We start from the raw sequence: 19,074 nt of genomic DNA, 5'->3' as shown, positions 1-19,074 counted from the left end.
CTATTGTGTACCAATCGAGACAACAGCATTTAAGTAGGATCATGGTAGATTATCGTATTGGTTCCACATAAACATGTGGTGCAGTTTCTTTCTGTGTCTTTATTAGAAGATGTGAGATGGGTGATCGACACAGGAAATATTCAGACAGGAAAAGGACTAAAGACGTACGGCTAAAGAAGATGATACAATAAACAGCGTGCACAATATACTTGGGCCGGGGTTAAATGTGGAGTAATAGCCCCATACACTTTACCTCTTCTTATCACTTCAGGTACTGCAGCACTTCTTGTTTTTAGAGCTTGTGTTGGAAGATAACAGCACCTATTGATATCTATCAATCAGCATTGTATCTCTGCTAAGAAGTCAATCAGGCTAAAGGAGGTGGGGGGGGGGTGGAAGTTTTGAATTATACATTTTAAACTGAAGTGGAGCTGGTGCAAACCCACTACAGTGCAAGGAGCAGAGCCGTCCCGAATCTGGGGACTCAAAATCCACCATTAAAAGTAGCAGGGATCCACCACGTGGTCAAACACACTTCAGTCTTGGGTGGAGTGTGGGGGGTGAGGGGTGGAATCAAAGTCAGATCTGAGCCATTACTCATTCTACATGTACACTTTGAGCAGGGATCACTGGACAGTGACCATGAGCCAATTTCCTCACTCCCCTTCATAGCCCAGGAATGCTGAGTCCAATTATGGTGCCCCCATTACCACCCCGGCAGATTGGCTAATTTAGCAGAAACCAAGAATTGAACCTGACACCTTCCTGATGTGTATGGTTCAGTACCATTCCCTGCACTGTATTTTCCCATTAAGCTATCGGATACTCCTATACGTGCATTTCTTTTCAACCTAGTCGCCTGAAATGGATGGCCCACATTTGTCAACCAGGATCGGTAGACGTTCTAGGCCTATTATATCTACTAATGTACTATGAATTATTATGCAGATGGGGGGGAGGTAATTACTGGATTGGCATGAATGTGCAGCTGAAGGTCACCTTGTGACCATGGCTTTTAGTGCACCCGTATAGTAGTTGCTAATGTACTCAACAGATAACACAATTTAACCCATGAAGTTCTAATATTGATTCTAATGGCAGATTCTCTATTAGACTCTACAGTATCACAGTAATACCCTTTAAATGCAAGGAAAGAGAGTATCTGTGCTATCCCTAATAATGGCCACTGATTAATCCAAGGACATTAACCGCACCTTAATATGCAACTATTTAATTATCCTACATGTTCTGTCTGTGGTAATATAGATCAGCAGGGAGCTAACATTGGCTAATAAGCATTAATTTAATTGAGCAGTTTTGATGGTGTCATAAATAATCAGGGTGAAGCTTGAGTAGTTTAGAAACATCACCAAGACTCTGAGATTGAATTACTGCCTTAAATTCACTGCCAGACATTTATTATTACGAGCCGATCTCCTATGGCATTGCTCACAGTGAATTAGAGGTAACACTAAAGTGTGACAAAGTGTGATGGAAAGTGATACTTACAGGAATCATAGATTAGAATCATAGGGGGGAATTGTAACCCCCCACGACAGGCGGGAGAGGGTAAATTGTTAAAAATGTGAAACCCGACTCCAACCTGCCGCGAATGCCCCCCAGCGATTTCTCCCCCCATGATCGCTCCCTCCATGATTTCTCCCCCCATACAATCTCTCCACCCGCAATCTCCTCCCCCATTCGATCTCTCCTCCCATTCGATCTCTCCCTGCTCAATCTCTCCCCCATTCGATCTCCTCTCCCATTCGATCTCTCCCTACTCAATCTCTCCCCCCATTCAATCTCTCCCCCCATTCGATCTCTCCTCATGCGATCTCTCCCCCCATTCAATCTCTCCCCCATATGATCTCTCCCCCCATGCGATCTCCTCCCCCATTCGATCTCTCCCCCCATTCGATCTCTTCCCCCATTCGATCTATTCCCCCATTCGATCTCTCCCCCATGCGATCTCTCCCCCTACTCGATCTCTTCCCCCATTCGATCTCTTCCCCCATTCGATCTCTTCCCCCATGCGATCTCTCCCCCGCGATCTCTCCCCCCCCATTTGATCTCTCCCCCATGCGATCTCTCCCCTTCCCGTGATCTCTCCCCTTCCCGCGATGTCTCCCCACCTGCGATCTCTCCCTCCCGCCTCTCTGCCGTGTTCCGGGTCCCTCCTCACCCTCACAACCCCCGATCTTCTTGATTGCTGGGGACCGTCCCCAGCGGTCGCCAGCTGATGCCTTCTACAGCAGGCTTTCCCGCCTGGCAGCCTGCCAGCCTCTTAATCTGGCCGGCTGCCGGGCGGGAAACAGAGTAAAAAAATGCTAATGAGGTCCTGCCGTTAAATTCGCCTTCCCGGTACTTATGGATTTCCCAGCCCCTGACACGCTCCCCCACAGCCTCCCTGGAAATATCAGGACCATAGAAGTTCACAACACAGGAGGAGGCCATTCAGCCCATCAGGCCTGCGCCAGCAGGAAGAACATCTACAGGCAAGGCTTTTAATACATTATATATGTAGCTTGTGTATATTTCTATTAATCTACAGTGGGCACTTTAACTGTGTTTCATAGTGGCAGGGCAATAAAAATGATTGTTACATAGGAACATATAATACTCTATATAATATATAATAATTAACAAAATACAGGGCAGAAGAAACTATTAATAATGTACTTTATATAGTAATCAAGATATTACTCTGCTAAAGCCTGCTATGTCTGAGCACAGATTGAAAACTAAACCCACCATTCCAATTGATCTTGATTATTTTATTTAAATGAATGCTGTAAATTATTGGTATAAAGTAACAGAATGTTCTTTTCTGGATTAGAAATGAGCCCACCTTAGTATTCATTGTTGTGCAGTCACTTACAGTGCCTTTAAATGAAGATTATGACAATTCCAATTACTGTAATTTCTTGAAAATATTCTAAACTGAATCAAAACCTCCCCTCTGCAATTTATTCATTTTGTGTTTAAAAACAAAATTGAGACACAATTGTTAACCCTTCAGTTCATTGTCACTGTACTATTATTCATTTATGTCAGCTGCTTAGCTATGTGTCTGCCACACACTGATTCTCTCACTCGTTTCTCAAATTTGTAATTATCTATTCACACACATAGAGTGAAGCATTTCTCAAACAAGTCAGCTCACAATAAACCAGACTCCAACATCACTCTCTCGCTCCATCACAACCTTTCTTTTTTCTCTATTTTATCCATTATATTATGCTCATTGCTCCTTTGAACTTTTCTCTTTTATTCCCCCCGAGTTCCAAGCACACTAGCTGTCGCACTCTTCATCCTCATTGTGTTGAAATTAAGACTCGTCGCACTCCCTCCTACTCTAACTCATTCCTTGCTATGACCTCAAAACTGCCTAACCCTCGTTCTACAATAACAGCAAGATCATGGGTATACCATCACATCCAAGTTCCCCTCCAACTGACACACCAAACTGACTTGGACATATATCATCGTTCTATCATTGTCTCTAGGTCAAACACCTGGAATTCCCTCCCTAACACCATTGTGGGAGCACTGTTGCCACAAGAGTTGCAGCAATTCAAGAAAGAGGCCCACCACCATCTCCTCAGGGCAACTAGTCCTAAGCAATGAATGTGGCTTTGCCAGCGTCACCTACATCCTAAGAAAAAATTTAAAAATGTACCATCTCTCCTACAATCTAGAGGTTTTTAAAACCAAAGCATGGCGTGACTTAACTATTACTTCTGGGTTGGTCTTATCTTCTCTCTTACTCTTTTCATCCTTGCTGGTTTCCTCCACTATGAACCTAGTCCTTTATCTAGATTTCCTGATTTTAAAAAAAGCCTCCAAACACTTATATACAGACAGTCAACAGTGTTCACCCTCAAAGACTCACCTGTCACCTAATTGGTGACATTCAACAAGCAATAAACCAGATCAGCCATTTTCCCTCGCCACACTTCCACTCAATTCTGTAGCCAACCTTCCCCCAGCTTAACTTTGCAGTCAATCTCCATCTTTCCTTTTCTCACCCTAACTCTGTATACAGCCTCCCCAATGCACTCTTGTGGCTTGACTACTACCCCTACACCTGGCCTTGATGGATTTCAACCCAAGGCCTAGCCTCAGGCCTGGCCTGCATCATTCACCATGACCTGTCACCTATGAGGTATTTTTACAGCAACTTACCACTCCCTGCTCATTACAGAATTATACATAGAATGATGCACCACAGATGGAGGCCATTTGGCCCATCATGCCATCAAGAGCAGCTCTTGACCCAGCCCACTCCTGCAGCCTCCTCGCCTCCAACTAGGCCCAATTGTAAACATGCAGCCCTGCTAATGGCCTGACCACCAACCCACAACAGCATGATCCATCTCTAAGCAGCCTTCCCATTATCACCTGACCACCGCCCCACATCTGGCCCTAGATCTTGCCTGGCCGCAGCCTAAGCTTTGGAAGCGGCTGTAACCTCCCGCCCTATTTACTACCCCCAAACCAGTCTGAACATTATTCCTCCCTCCCCCACAAAGTATCCCATTTGCCAGCCCCGCATTTGGCTCAGTTATACCCTATTCGGGCACTAACTTCAGCGTACATCCTGCCCGGCTCCCTCAACACCAACCCCAGGCATTTATCCTTTCATATATTACAAATAGTTCATACATTTTTTACTTAAAGTTCAATGTGTATGGATACTTTTACTGATATTAACTATTGCAATATTCATATTTAATTCATATATTATTTTTATAATCACATATTCCTAATAACACTTTCATCCATTTTATGTATATTCAGATGTATATACATATAAGAATATCATATATTAGATTAGTCAGAAGTTTGCTTGTTCAAGGCCCATGCTGACACTCTCGTTCATTACTGAGGGAGTTTTGCATTGTTGGAGATGTTGTCCTTCAAATAGTCACGGTCCTGTCTGCCTGTTTTGAGGGGATTCAGGTGAACACTAAAGATCCTGTGACATTATTTCAATAAGTTCTCCCAATGTCCAGGTCAACATTCTTCCCTCAATCAACAACACCAAAAAAAAACATTAACTGTGCATTCACCTCATGGCTATTTTCATTCATTGTATGATAATCTGTTATTTAAATACAGGGCTTATTTATTTATAACTATATATAATTTTATAAGATTTGAGATTGCTTTGTAATTTGATATCTTTGCATATATGATTGCATATGTTTCTACAATTATTATTACATGTATTCCATATATTTCTATATTACATATATTTTATATAATATCATGCTGTATATAGTCTATGTTTCTTGTGTTCACCTATTCTATTTTTACTTACTATCTCACTAGAAGAAGGCGCATTACCACCTTCTCAGGGCAACTAGGGATGGGCAATAAATGCCAGCCTTGCCAGTGACGCCCACATCCCAAGAATAAATTTTTTAAAAGATGAGTCATGTGGCTGTTTTTATTTATGCAGCTGCAAAGCATGAACAACACACATCTACATATGTAACTACAGCACGTCACGCACTCACATTGATTGATTCATGTAACACCAGGCGAGGAGCCCAACATATCTCCTTACTTATCTCCCCATTGTGGGTGAGGAGCTTAATCTTTGTTTTATGTTTGCTGAACAACAACAACTTGCATTTATATAGCGTCTTTAACGTAGTAAAACATCCCAAGACTTCACAGCAGCATTATCAAGCAAAAATTGACACCGAGCCACATAACGAGATATTAGGGCAGGTGACCAAAAGCTTGGTCAAAGGGATAGGTTTTAAGGAGCATCTTAAAGGAGGAGAGAGAGGTAGAGAGGCAGAGAGGTTTAGAGAGGGAAAATCGGGGACGCACAAGAGGCCAGAATCGGAGGAGCACAGAGATCTCGGAGGATTGTGGGGCTGGAGGAGGTCACAGAGATAGAGAGGGGCGAGGCCATGGAGGGATTTGAAATCAAGGATGAGAATTTTAAAATCTTAAAATTTTAAATGCTCAGGAGCAACACTCCCAGATGATCCATCAGTAGTTTAGATTTTTTTCTTTCACTGGAGCAAAATACAGTCCAGACCCTATTTCTAGATACTGGAATTAAAGCTTCAGAGAAGTAAATATTCCTGATAATTAAAAGCCATAGTAACAACTTTAGTAACAGTAATTGACTGTTTCCGACACTGAAAGATTTCAAAATGTGTAAAATTATTTTGCTAATCATTACAATGGATAGCGAGAACCAATTATGGGAACCAAAGTTCTTTCAATACAACTCTCAGGAAAAGGTAAGTTTATCTTTTCTCATAAAAACGCAAAACTGTTGCCAAGGTTTTGGAAAACGAGAGTGAAATGGTTGTAAGGTAGCAGCGTTACCTGTCCGTGAGGGGCCGATAGCGACTTGCTATTGAATTCCTGTTTTCTGCTCTCCCCTCTTCCTGCCGATGCCAGCTCCCTAAAAACACAAATCCAATTACTTACAAGCCACACTGCTCTCTAATAAGAAGAAGTGAGATAGGGCGGTTTCTTCACCGACAGATAGCGCACTTAATTCCACGCAAGGCATTTTGAAAGCGAAAAAAGATTTGCAGTGGCACCACACTTGGAGAAGAGTTGGACGCTCAACGCGTTTCAACTCAGCAACCCGTGACGACGACAGTGCTGTCCCCTCTCCAGAGGCACTGCTTGTGTCACTGTACCTTGAAAGGGGCTTTAGTCCACTTGAAAACTGTTTGCATCCAATTCTCCGTCCAGTTCAGCAATACAGTCACAAAACTAAAACTAAAAATAGCAATCCCTTTAGCTTTGAGAATAATACGGTTAATCTCTCTTCATTAGTCAGCAGGATAGAGGCTAATAATCTTTCTTTTTAAGCTACTGGTTTGTTGCTTCTTATCAAAGGCTACATCAACAGCTGCACTTCCAGCTGGTAGACATCTGGGATTGTGTTTGAGGCTGTAACACAACCAAGAAGTTGGGTAATGTCACAGAACCGCGATAGTAAAACTCCAACAGTTTATTAATATTCACTGAACGTCGAGACTGTCACAGTCTTTGAGTACACTCCCACTCTGTGGCTAAATAATACATACTGTTTGTTTTTCTTTCATTAATAAGGCTACTGGCCACATTTTTCTTCAACTTATGCATGAAATGCCTTATCATTTCGTGTACTTCATTTGACAGATACACAGAAGGTACAAGTGCTATAGTGAAAGTATATAGTCCCACATGGGATTCCCAGTCGGTGCTGAATTGGTTGATCTTAGTCCGGCCAAAGGTTGTGGTACCACAGTTGGCTTCAATGGCTCTAGGGCAATGGTGGGGGGGAGATCATCACATTCCAGTGACTCCGGCTGGAAATTCCCACATGTAGATGTGGGCTCAGAACAGGAGCGGGATCTGGCTCAGTTGCGATCCCCCCCACCTCCCTCCAGTTCAAATAACCTGTTAACCCTTGCTGTTTAGCCTCACACATGATGAATGGCCACTTGGGTGAGGTACTGGAGATCTGCTGGTGTCCATAGAACCATTTCCATGCAATAGCTAGTGCAGTCAGGAGAAAAGGGAGGAAGTTGGGTGGGGAGAGAGTGCTTACAGAATTATCATTACATGATTGAAATGGTTACCACCAGGATCTCCACTGCCTCTTTGAATATTTACAAATTCTTATTTCAGGAAAACATCCTTTTCATTTTGATTAATCGAAGAACTGGTTATTCACATGGCATAACTTGACATTAATGTTTAAATAGGGTGTTTCACTCCCAGGGCCGTTGATAGTTAGCTTAACATCCGTGTGTGTGAATGTTCTATTTAAAGTGACACCTACTTCATGAATAAATCTTTAGCTGAACGTTTACTGTTTGAGGAGTGGGAAAAACCAGAAGAGCCATCCACACAATGCAATGATGCTGTGTGCCATCTTTTTGTGTATGTATGCAAGTGAAAATAAAATTGTGAAACATTTATTCACAAAGATGGGGCCCCTTTAACAACAACAACAATTTGCATTTATATAGCTCCTTTAACGTAGTAAAACGTCCCAAGGCGCTTCACAGGAGCGTAACCAGAAAAAATTGACATCGAGCCAAAGAAGGAGATATTAGAACAGGTGACCAAAAGCTTCGTCAAAGAGGTAGGTTTTAAGCAGCGTCTTAAAGGAAGAAAGAGAGGTAAAGTGGTACAGAGGTTTAGGGAGGGAATTCCAGGGCTTGGGGCCTAGACAGCTGAAGGCCCAGCCAATGGTGGGGCGAAGGGAATCAGGGATGCACAAGAGGCCAGAATTGGAGGAGCACAGAGATCTCGGAGGGTTGTAGGGCTGGAGGAGGTGACAGAGAAAGGGAGGGGCGAGGCCATGACCATTGATGGATCATAGTGGGAGAGCTAGTGAAAGAGGAACTGAATGTGACGGTGCAAAGAAACTTAATCAACCTGCTGCTTAAGTGAAAGTGTTAAAAACAAATCAATTGAATAAAGAGGTTTAATGATGAAAGGGCAATGGGAAGATGGGGATAGGTGGGGGAAAGGAACAGAGAGTTAAAAAAAATGCCTGATAACCACCTCAAGACACTGGAACATCACAAAATAGACTACGTAAAATGGAAAAACACCCCTGTCCCAATTCACTTCTGATTCAACCAAATAGAAGGAAAGGAAGAACTTGCATTTATACAGCACCTTTCATGACCTCAAGATGTTCCAAAGCTCTTCACAGCCACTGAAGTACTTTTGAAGTGTTGTTACTGCTGTAATGTAGGAAGATCACTAAACAGCTACTCACTTATAATGAGGACCTGAGTATTAATCTGTTGTTCAATGCAGAAAGAACATTGAAATGTCCCTCACGATCAATGAAAATCAGTGCCTCTGGTCACTTAATCCCTGATTGAGCCTTTGAGCACTGAATTAATTGCGCTTTAAAGGTCTAAATTTCAGTTAGACTACTGAAAACTATGAATCTTAGGGTCATAGCCCTTTGCCTAAGTTACAGTCACTTTCACTTCACGATCCTGACCTTAAACAACTCTGCACTTTGTCAGAAACTCGCAATCCCATGGGTGTTATGAATAATGAACAAGCTGCTTTATTAGTTTTAAACCTTCTGTTCACAAGGTTCAATGGGCCCACCTCCTGATACAGTAACTGCTCACAACAGACAGAACTTAATTCTGGAATTGTCACACTGCACTGAAACTGAATTTTAGAGGATCTGCCTCTCGCAGCATTTTGGTTTGTGAAATTTGTACCCAGATATTTTGATGATTTGTGTTCCTCTGGCACAATGGCCTCGACATTAACGGGGTAGGGGGGGGGGTGTGGGGGTGTGTGCAGGGGGAGCCTGACAGCGAGCAACGGACCCGGCAAGACCGGGGACACGGAGGCCCTGCCAATCTTAACCCCATCATTTACGTATCTCTTCATTGACTCCCACCCAACACCCGGACAGATTGACTGTCTGGCCGGTGGACGGGAGTGGAAATTTAGCAGCGGGAGGACGCGGCCAGGGGCCTGTGGGGACGGTCAACGGCAGTCAGTGGAAGGAGGGCTTTGCAGGAGATTGAGAATTTTAAAAGTTCTCATCCTTGTTTTCAAATCCCTCCCTGGCCTCGCCCCTTCTTATCTCTGTGACCTCCTCCAGCCTTACAGCCCTCCGAGATCTCTGCCCTCCTCCAATTCTGGCCTCTTGCGCATCCCCGATTTTAAGCGCTCCACGATTGGCGGCCGTGCCTTCAACTGTCTAGGTCCTAAGTTCTGGAATTCCCTCCCTAAACCTCTCTACCTCTCTCTCCTCCTTGAAGAGAATCCTTAAAACCTACCTCTTCGGCCAAGCTTTTGGTCACCTGTCCTAATATCTCCTTATGTGGCTAGTTGTCAAATTTTGTTTGATAATCGCTCCTGTGAAGCGCCTCGGGCTGTTTCGCTATGTTAAAGGCGCTATACAAATGTAAGTTGTTGTTGTTGTTATGAGGGATTCCAGCGAGATCGGGGGGAGGTGGGTGGTGGGGCTGGAGAGGCCCAAGAACTCCTTGAGGGGTCTGGGGGGCAGCACCCCTGCTCCTCCTGGCCCACAAGGAGTTCGGAAAGGAGCAGGTCTTTAATAGTTACCTTGGCCAGTTGGTGACTCCCACCTTGGAAATGCTGCCGGGTAGCCGACATAGCGGGACACCCCGACATCCAGTAAATTCCACGTCGTGGTGCTGATGATTTCATTGCACAACAACTTTTGAATATTAACTAGGCCCCAACCTGCCTTTTGCAGGAGCCTCATCGACAGCCTGATTTGGGGCAATGAAAATTTAAACGCCAGCGGTTTGGAGGCGGAGATAGAATTTTTTAATATTAACCCCTCCTACGCACCATTCCCGGGGGTTAAAATCGGGGCCAATGTATCTCAAAGATTCCCATTCCTTGATCAGAGGTCAAACGGGCTCGTTATATTACAGCACTGTCAAAGGCAACCTTGGTTTCAGCAAGGAACAGCTTGCTTTTATATTGCACCTTTCACATCCTCAGGGCATCCAAAAGTACTTCACAGGCAAAGAAATACTTTCAGAAGTGTAGTCACTGTTTTGCAGGCAAACGAGTCAGCCAATTTGCACACAGCAAGGTCCCACAAATAGCAAATGAGATAAATGGATTTGATCTTTTATGTCCGCCTGAACAGGCCGCTGCCGTATCTGATTAACCTCCCATCCAAAAACACCTCCGACAATGGAAAACTCCCTCAGTATTATACCGAAGTGTCAAACTGGATTATTTGCTGATGTCCTGCAGTGGGGCTTGAACCCACAACTCACTGACTCATAGCAATATCCTAGTGTCCGGCTCAATATGGACCGAGGTAAATCAGGTGTAGTTGGCGCAGCGACAAATTGTCAGTTTTAGAGCTTTAGCGGAGGGATCGGAAATTTCACCTTTATATGTTAAAGGTAAAGTTAAAAGGTAAATCGTTAAAAACAGTGGATGTCCAAAGGGACCTAGGGGTTCAGGTACATCGATCATTGAAGTGTCATGAACAGGTGCAGAAAATAATCGAGAAGGCTAATGGAATGTTGGCCTTTAAATCTAGAGGACTAGAGTACAAGGGGGCAGAAGTTATGCTGCAGCTATACAAAACCCTGGTTAGACCGCACCTGGAGTACTGTGAGCAGTTCTGGGCACCGCACCTTCGGAAGGACATATTGGCCTTGGAGGGAGTGCAGCGTAGGTTTACTAGAATGATACCCGGACTTCAAGGGTTAAGTTACGAGGAGAGATTACACAAATTGGGGTTATATTCTCTAGAGTTTCAAAGGTTAAGGGGTGATCTGATCGTTGTTTATAAGATATTAAGGGGAACAGATAGGGTGGATAGAGAGAAACTATTTCAACTGGTTGGGGATTCTAGGAGTAGGGGGCACAGTCTAAAAATTAGAGCCAGACCTTTCAGGAGCGAGATTAGAAAACATTTCTACACACAAAGGGTGGTAGAAGATTGGAACTCTCTTTCGCAAACGGCAATTGATACTAGCTCAATTGCTAAATTTAAATCTGAGATAGATAGCTTTTTGGCAACCAAAGGTATTAAGGGATATGGGCCAAAGGCAGGTATATGGAGTTAGATCACAGATCAGCCATGATCTTATCAAATGGCGGAGCAGGCATGAGGGGCTGAATGGCCTACTCCTGTTCCTATGTTCCTATGAAACTTGTTGTGGAAACACTGAGCAGCAAGTGTTAGGTTCACTCTGCATTGAGTGGAAATGCTAGAGGTATAGTTCTCAGAAATGTGCTTTTCAGATAACTAGGCAGTTCAGCTGCATTTTCCACCCAAGCTTTTAACAGCTAGTGTTATCTGTCACTTCATGTAGCTGCTGTGAGATACTGTTCACTGCGGCTATAGGCTGCGATTTAAAGGGGTATTAAGTGTGATTACTGGCTTCCTTAAACTGAATGTGCAGGATTATTTTTTTATCTGGGGTTTCTTCTGCTTGGAGCTTTTTAAATGAATGAAGCACTTTCATACAAGGACAGTGCATACTAATGTTATGCATTAGATCAAAGGGAAATTCAAGTCAACACTATGGCTAACGTAGAAAAAAAAATAAAAGTGCAAATTCAGAATCCAGGAAGCCGGAACCCCATTGTTACGGTTGTAGAATGAGAGATTCAGAAACTGTGTACATGCAAGATTATTTCTCTTCTCCTTTAATGGTGTTAGGACCAGTGGTCCTCTTTATCTCTTTCCGCCTGTTACTGGGTATCAAGGAGAATGTGATTGGAGGGCTGAGATGTTGGGGCTGATGATGCAGCACCTCACACCTGAATTGCTGGCATCGCTCAGTGACGTGCCTGGCACAGTGCTTAACTGTAACGGAGCCAAACTCCCTCACTTTAAAAAAGTAGGAGTAAAACATTCTGATTGTTTTATGTATTGTGGATCAGGGTTCAACAGGAAAATGTAAACAATGAAAAGCGACATTGTATTTTTTTTATTGCAAGTAAATCACTGTGGTGCTGTTTTTAAACAGTTACGAATAACAAGGCCTTACCCATGGGTTCTCACAAGGCGTCCAAGCTTTTACCTTCGTGGGTCACACAGGTGTGTACCATGGAGATTCGTGGGTCACAAAGGTGTGTACCATGGAGACTTGTGGGTCACACAGGTGTGTACCATGGAGACTCGTGGGTCACACAGGTGTGTACCATGGAGACTCAGGGGTCACACAGGTGTGTACCATGGAGATTCGTGGGTCACACAGGTGTGTACTATGGAGACTTGTGGGTCACACAGGTGTGTAACATGGAGATTCGTGGGTCACACAAGTGTGTCCGAAGGAGACTCAGGGATCACACAGGTGTGTACCATGGAGACTCGTGGGTCACACAGGTGTGTAACATGGAGATTCGTGGGTCACACAAGTGTGTCCGAAGGAGACTCAGGGATCACACAGGTGTGTACCATGGAGACTCGTGGGTCACACAGGTGTGTACCATGGAGACTCGTGGGTCACACAGGCGTGTACTATGGAGACTCGTGGGTCATGCAGGTATGTACCATAGAGACTCGTGGGTCACACAGGTGTTTACTATAGAGGTTCAGGGATCATACAGGTGTGTGCCATGGAGACTCAAGGGTCAAACAGGTGTGTACCATGAAGACTCAGGGGTCACACAGGTATGTACCATGGAGACTCGTGGGTCACACAGATGTGTACCATAGAGACTCATGGGTCACACAGGTGTTTACCATAGAGGCTCAGGGATCATACAGGTATGTACCATGGAGACTCAAGGATCACACAGCTGTTACTATGGAGACTTGTGGGTCACCCAGGAATGTACCATGGATATTCAGGGATCACAGGTGTGTACCATGGAGACTCGTGGGTCACACAGGAATGTACCATGGAGACATAGGGATCACACAGGTGTGTACCATAGATATTCAGGGATCACACAGGTGTGTACCATGGAGACTCAGGGGTCAAACAGGTGTGTACCATGGAGACTCAGGGGTCAAACAGGTGTTTACCATGGAGACTCAGGGGTCAAACAGGTGTTTACCATGGAGGCTCAGGGATCCCACAGGTGTGTACCATGGAGACTCAGGGATCACACAGGTGTGTACCATGGAGATTCAGGGATCACACAGGTGTGTACCATGGAGACTCAGGGATCCCACAGGTGTGTACCATGGAGATTCAGGGATCACACAGGTGTGTACCATGGAGATTCAGGGATCACAATGGTGTGTACCGTGTGGACTCAGGGGTCAAACAGGTGTGTACCATGGAGGCTCAGGGGTCAAACAGGTGTGTACCATGGAGGCTCAGGGATCACACGGGTGTGTACCATGGAGACTCAGGGGTCAAACAGGTGTGTACCATGGAGACTCAGGGGTCAAACAGGTGCGTACCATGGAGGCTCAGGGGTCAAACAGTTGTGTACCATGGAGGCTCAGGGATCACACAGGTGTGTACCATGGAGACTCGTGGGTCACACAGGTGTGCACTATGGAGACTCGGGGCCACTTATGAGCCAGAATTGTCTGAGTTTGAGATCACAGTGCGTGTACCTCACCCACCACCTATGCGTGCTGGAAAACCACTACCAGCAGATGTATACTTGGAAAATTGCCCCATGAACCTTAAATCCATGTTCCGATTAATTTGAATAAATCTCAAGCTGCGGACACTAATAGATCTTGGTGTTCTGATTTGGGATTTAATCCACCAATGAGGCAACAGCACTGGAAACTGCCCCCTCCAAACCTCCAAATCCGCAAAATTCATACAGGGCAAACCCAGAAAATAAGACATAAGCACCAAAAGAGCTGAGCTCGCAAGGGCTCAGGGGGCATAGGTTGGACAGCCCTGGGTTAACAAACATTATCTCCTCACTTCCTGGACACTACCCAGACATTGAAATTAAATATCAATGCAGCTTCAGCTGTATTCTATGAATGTACAATTTAAAAAAATTTAGATTTATTTTCATTGCATTTAAAAGACACAGTAAATTCAATGTATTATTACAAGTCAATGTATACAGCAGTGTCCGGTTTCAAAGGATTTGGCGTTGCCTCCTGTTAGCTTCACATTGTACCTAGACAGGCTGTGACATGTCCAGACAGATCGACAGTACACACCAGCTTCACCGTGTCCAGAGCAACAAGAGTAAACAAGAGCATGCAGCCTTCAGTTCCCACTGCAGCATTTTAATAATTGGCAGACGACTTATAAACAGAGCAAACTGAAATGGTTGTGCGCTCCATTCTTGTTTCTGCCGTGGTATTTTAGTGGTGAAAGAAAATATATCATTTACTGCACCCCTTAATTAGGAGATTAGATGGATTGGAGTAGAGTTTAGAGCAGGATAGAGTGTCCTAGGAGGGAAGGGAGGGGCTTGATGGGCAGAATGGCCTTTATTCATGTCGTGTCTATATTCTTATTGTGGGAACATAGACATTATTGGTCCATTGTTCGATCAACATGTAAATAATTTGAGGTAAATGTGATGAGGGTAAATTAGTGATCCCGTTATCCCAGCGGTCACACACAGTTAAAGGAGACAGAGCTAGAACGCTGCAATTCTCCGACTTGCACTCTTTGCAGGTGTGGCTCTCTGAATTTATCAGTACTCAGTTGTGTAGAGCACTCATTAGCATGTGAATGGGTATTGACTGATCAGATGTTGCATAGCCTTAACCTTCTAACTCTTTGAGCCAGCGGACCCAGACTTAAGCGGTTCAGCAGGACAGTTGCACACCCACTTTCGCATTAAAAACCCTGCTGCTGGATCAGTAGATATTATACCAGTTCTTGGGCTCTTGAGGGATACATTAGTTTCAACAAATTCTTTTAGCTTGTTATTGTGCCAGTTCAGTTTTTCTCCCAACATTTTCACCCTTATGCTCACAGGAAGTTTCCATAAACACACCGAGTCTTCTGTGAACCAAAACCCGTGCCTGTAGATGTACTGTGGATGGGATAGCCATGATGCTAAAAGCCACCCCTTAACTATAGAATCATACAGCACAGAAAGAGGCCATTCAGCCCATCATGCCTGTGCCAGCTCTTTGAAAGAGCTATCCAATTAGTCCCACTCCCTTGCTCTTTCCCCATAGCCCTACAAATTTTTCCTTTTCAAGAATATATCCAATTCCCTTTTGAAAGTTGCTATTGAATCTGCTTCCACGGCCCTTTCAGGCAGTGCATTCCCAAATCATGACAACTCGCTGTGTAAAAAAAATTCTCATCTCCCTCCTTTTGCATGACTATCGCGTGACATTCTAGAAGTTTCAGTGATGAAAGAAAATATATAGGTGTTATATTATTTATTGCCTCCCTTAATTAGATGTGTAGATTGTAATGGTCTATGGGAATAGGCAGGCTTGATGGAGCAAAGGACTAACTACGCTATCACTCCTTAACTGCAGAAGAACCAGAGATACATTACATTCTCCTGTTCACTCTGAAAGGCGGTTAATGTCACACTGTCAGAGGGTTATATTAGAGAAGATACCGCAGCCCGAAATGTTCAAAAGTCACAACCTACAAACAATTGTAATTGCATATGTTTGAGTTGGTTTTTCTGTTGTTCTGGCTGCAGTGGAATTCGACCTGTAATATCGACCGGGCATTTCCCACAGGACCAGGGCCTTCGAGCAAGAGCACAAAATGCGTCTGACCCTGGTCTCAAGCACAAACACATTAGGGCCGATATTCTGAGTCCGCAATGCTGCCAGGGGAAACTCAACGGCCTGTAACAGGTATCAGAAATTCAGGCGAAACATTGCCACAATTTTCTGCGATTCAATGGTTGAATAATTGTGGGCAAGGTTCGTCCGAATTCCTGATATGTAGTGCAAGGCAGCAAGGCTCCCCACTGGTGGCATTGACTCATATAATTGACCCTCTAATGACACCCATGCCCTACTGGTTTGACATTGTACTGGAGCAGCAACACACTGTGCCAGCCCTAGGGTTGCCAACCCTCCAGGATTGTCCTGGAGTCTCCAGTAATTGAAGATTAAGCTCCTAAACGCTGCTCCCAGCAACCTGGGAGAAAAGTCATAGGGGCATTAAAAAAAATTGTGTTTTTTTCAATTTCTTTGAACACTTTAATTTATTAGTTATAAAAATATTGGAGATGGGGAAAAAAGGCTGTTTTACTGAGCAGAGCAGTTGGAGACGGGAGGTTATGTGGTGACACCTCCAGGAATACGTCCAACCAGAGCTGACAGCAAACTGGACGCTACGTCCAAACTCATGATGGAAGCGGTGAAAGACATCAAGCTGTGCGACGTCTTCAGCAACCCTGCAGACAGAGCGGCACATCAATAAACCTAGTCCAGGCCAGACGGGTCTGTCTGTTCCAAAATAGACTTCCTATTTGCGTCCCCGACGCTCGAGGTCAGATCCACCACTTCCTCCTCCTGGCCGACTGTCACCTACAGGACCATCAGAGAGGGGGCAGGGGGATATGGAAGCTTAACGTGAAACTGTTGACCCCGGGAAACATTGAGGAACTAAAAAGGGATTACAAAGGTTGGAGAACCGTAAAACCCCTCTTTGATTCCCCAGTGCACTGGTGGGAAGCCATCAAGGTGAACATCAAGAGGTTCTTCATCCTCAAAGGTGTTCAGAAGGTGAGAGAGAGGCAGAGGGAAACGTCCCGACTCCAGAAAAGCATGCAGAATCTTCTCCTGCTGCAGTCGATGGGGATCGATGTCGGGGGAGGAACTCAGAGAGGTGAAGGACCAGCAAGCCGCGCTCTTTGCCTCCGAGGCCTCCAAGATCATCTTCCGGTCCAGAGTCCGCTCCGTGGAGCAGGACGAGACTTGCTCGCATTTCTTCGTCCTGTAGGTGACAGTCGGCCAGGAGGAGGAAGTGGTCAGAGGAGAACATCGGTGTGACCTTGGTGGATCTGACCTCGAGCGTCGGGGACGCAAATAGGAAGTCTATCTTGGAACAGACAGACCCATCTGGCCTGGACTAGGTTTATTGATGCACCGCTCTGTCTGCAGGGTTGCTGAAGACGTCGCACAGCTTGGCGTCTTTCACCGCTTCCATCATGAGTTTGGACGTGGCGTCCAGTTTGCTGTCAGCTCTGGTTGGACGTATTACTGGAGGTGTCACCACATAACCTCCCGTCTCCAACTGCTCTGCTCAGTAAAACAGTCTTTTTTCCCCATCTCCAGTATTTTTATAACTAATAAATTAAAGTGTTCAAAGAAATTGAAAAAAACACAATTTTTGCACAGAGAGAGCTGTGTGATCAGCAGCCTGAAGGAAGAAGGCGGCTCGATCACGTCCTCGCAGCCCGACATACTGAGGATCTACAAATCCTTTTATGCCGGACTGTACGACGCGAAGCCCACAGACAGCGTGGCCTCCCAGTCCTTCTTGTCGTCTATCATGGAGGTTCTAGATGACAGAAAGTGGGAGAGTCTGGATCACCCGCTAACTCTGGAATACATCCAACCAGAGTTGGCAACCCTAGCCAAGCACTCCAACATAATTGGAGAAGCATTACTGTTGCAACTGAACTACCTCTTCACACTTTACTGTTTAATTCATAGTCTCTGAACTCAATTTCAAATTCAATCAGCCGCAGATATGAAAATGAAACATTTTACACCAAGCCATAACAGCATAGCATGAAAGGTCTCTTGGAATGAAATTGCATGGGGTCCTGAAGTATCAGTAATTGTATTCTTGTGCTAGTTAGGTGTAAACATTAGAGAAAGGAACACATGTGGACAGACTGACTAATCAGAGTCCTCTAACCTTTCAGACTCAAGAGTTGTGGCCTGGTTCATTGTCTTAAATTAGTTGCCATGATTCAAGTAATAATTGCCTGTACATTTCTCATCCTTCAGAATACTAACACTGTCAAGATACATTATCATTCAAAATAAGACACACGATCAGAATGAAATATGTTTTCTTTTCTCACTGATTTCAGCTTACTGACTTAATCAGACTGAAACAACCAGAAAGCGATTAAAGGCCATACTGAGAAAAACAGTTTAATAATTGCACTAGTAATGATCTGGGTAGATGATAAGGGAAGGCCAATGTTTATCAACTATTTAATAATCATTTCTAATTCAACTGTGAAAGCAACGGCAACCTTTCTGTGCCCCTCCTCCTCATAGCATTCAAATGTTTCCTGTGTCTAATCATTCTTGCTGAACAAAGGCTTTAAATGGATGTTCCATTTGTCCTTCCTGCATGTTAATATCCTTACTGAAAAAGACGGCAAGAACGTCACAAAGTTGACTGGAGCTCCTGGTGTTGTTCTGTTAGGATTTCAATTTGTCGATAATAATGAGATGCCCTATCCAGATATCTGATTCCGTTTCTAGGCGTGCCGGCCTATTCTGCTGAACCTTGAACTTGTTGTCATAGAGATAAGAACCTTAGGGTGTGTTACAGTCCTGGTTTAAGACCAGTATCTACTGAGGGTGACACAGAGCTGGCAGCCCGAGTTATACTCTCAGCTGCGTGCCAATCTCTGGCCAGGGAAAATAGAGTTCACCAATATCTGAATGCTGGATACATTGTGATGTCAACAGAGAGAGCTGTCTGTCCCATATAATATCAA

The 19,074-nt window shown here is 44.4% G+C and overlaps 1 protein-coding gene across 5 annotated transcripts in view; it reads right to left on the bottom strand.

Annotated features, from left to right (window-relative positions):
• Positions 1-19,074, bottom strand: part of ptpn20 (protein tyrosine phosphatase non-receptor type 20) — a 283,839-nt gene that overhangs the window by 169,161 nt on the left and 95,604 nt on the right. For all 5 annotated transcript variants that reach the window (XM_067972632.1, XM_067972634.1, XM_067972633.1 and 2 more), the window contains one exon: positions 6,355-6,433. In XM_067972632.1, the coding sequence (XP_067828733.1) occupies positions 6,355-6,433 (79 nt within the window). The remainder of the gene's footprint in view (positions 1-6,354; positions 6,434-19,074) is intronic.

Source organism: Heptranchias perlo, chromosome 36, assembly GCF_035084215.1.
Source record: "Heptranchias perlo isolate sHepPer1 chromosome 36, sHepPer1.hap1, whole genome shotgun sequence".
Lineage (NCBI taxonomy): Eukaryota > Metazoa > Chordata > Chondrichthyes > Hexanchiformes > Hexanchidae > Heptranchias > Heptranchias perlo.
This window is presented reverse-complemented; position numbering and strand designations above follow the sequence as displayed.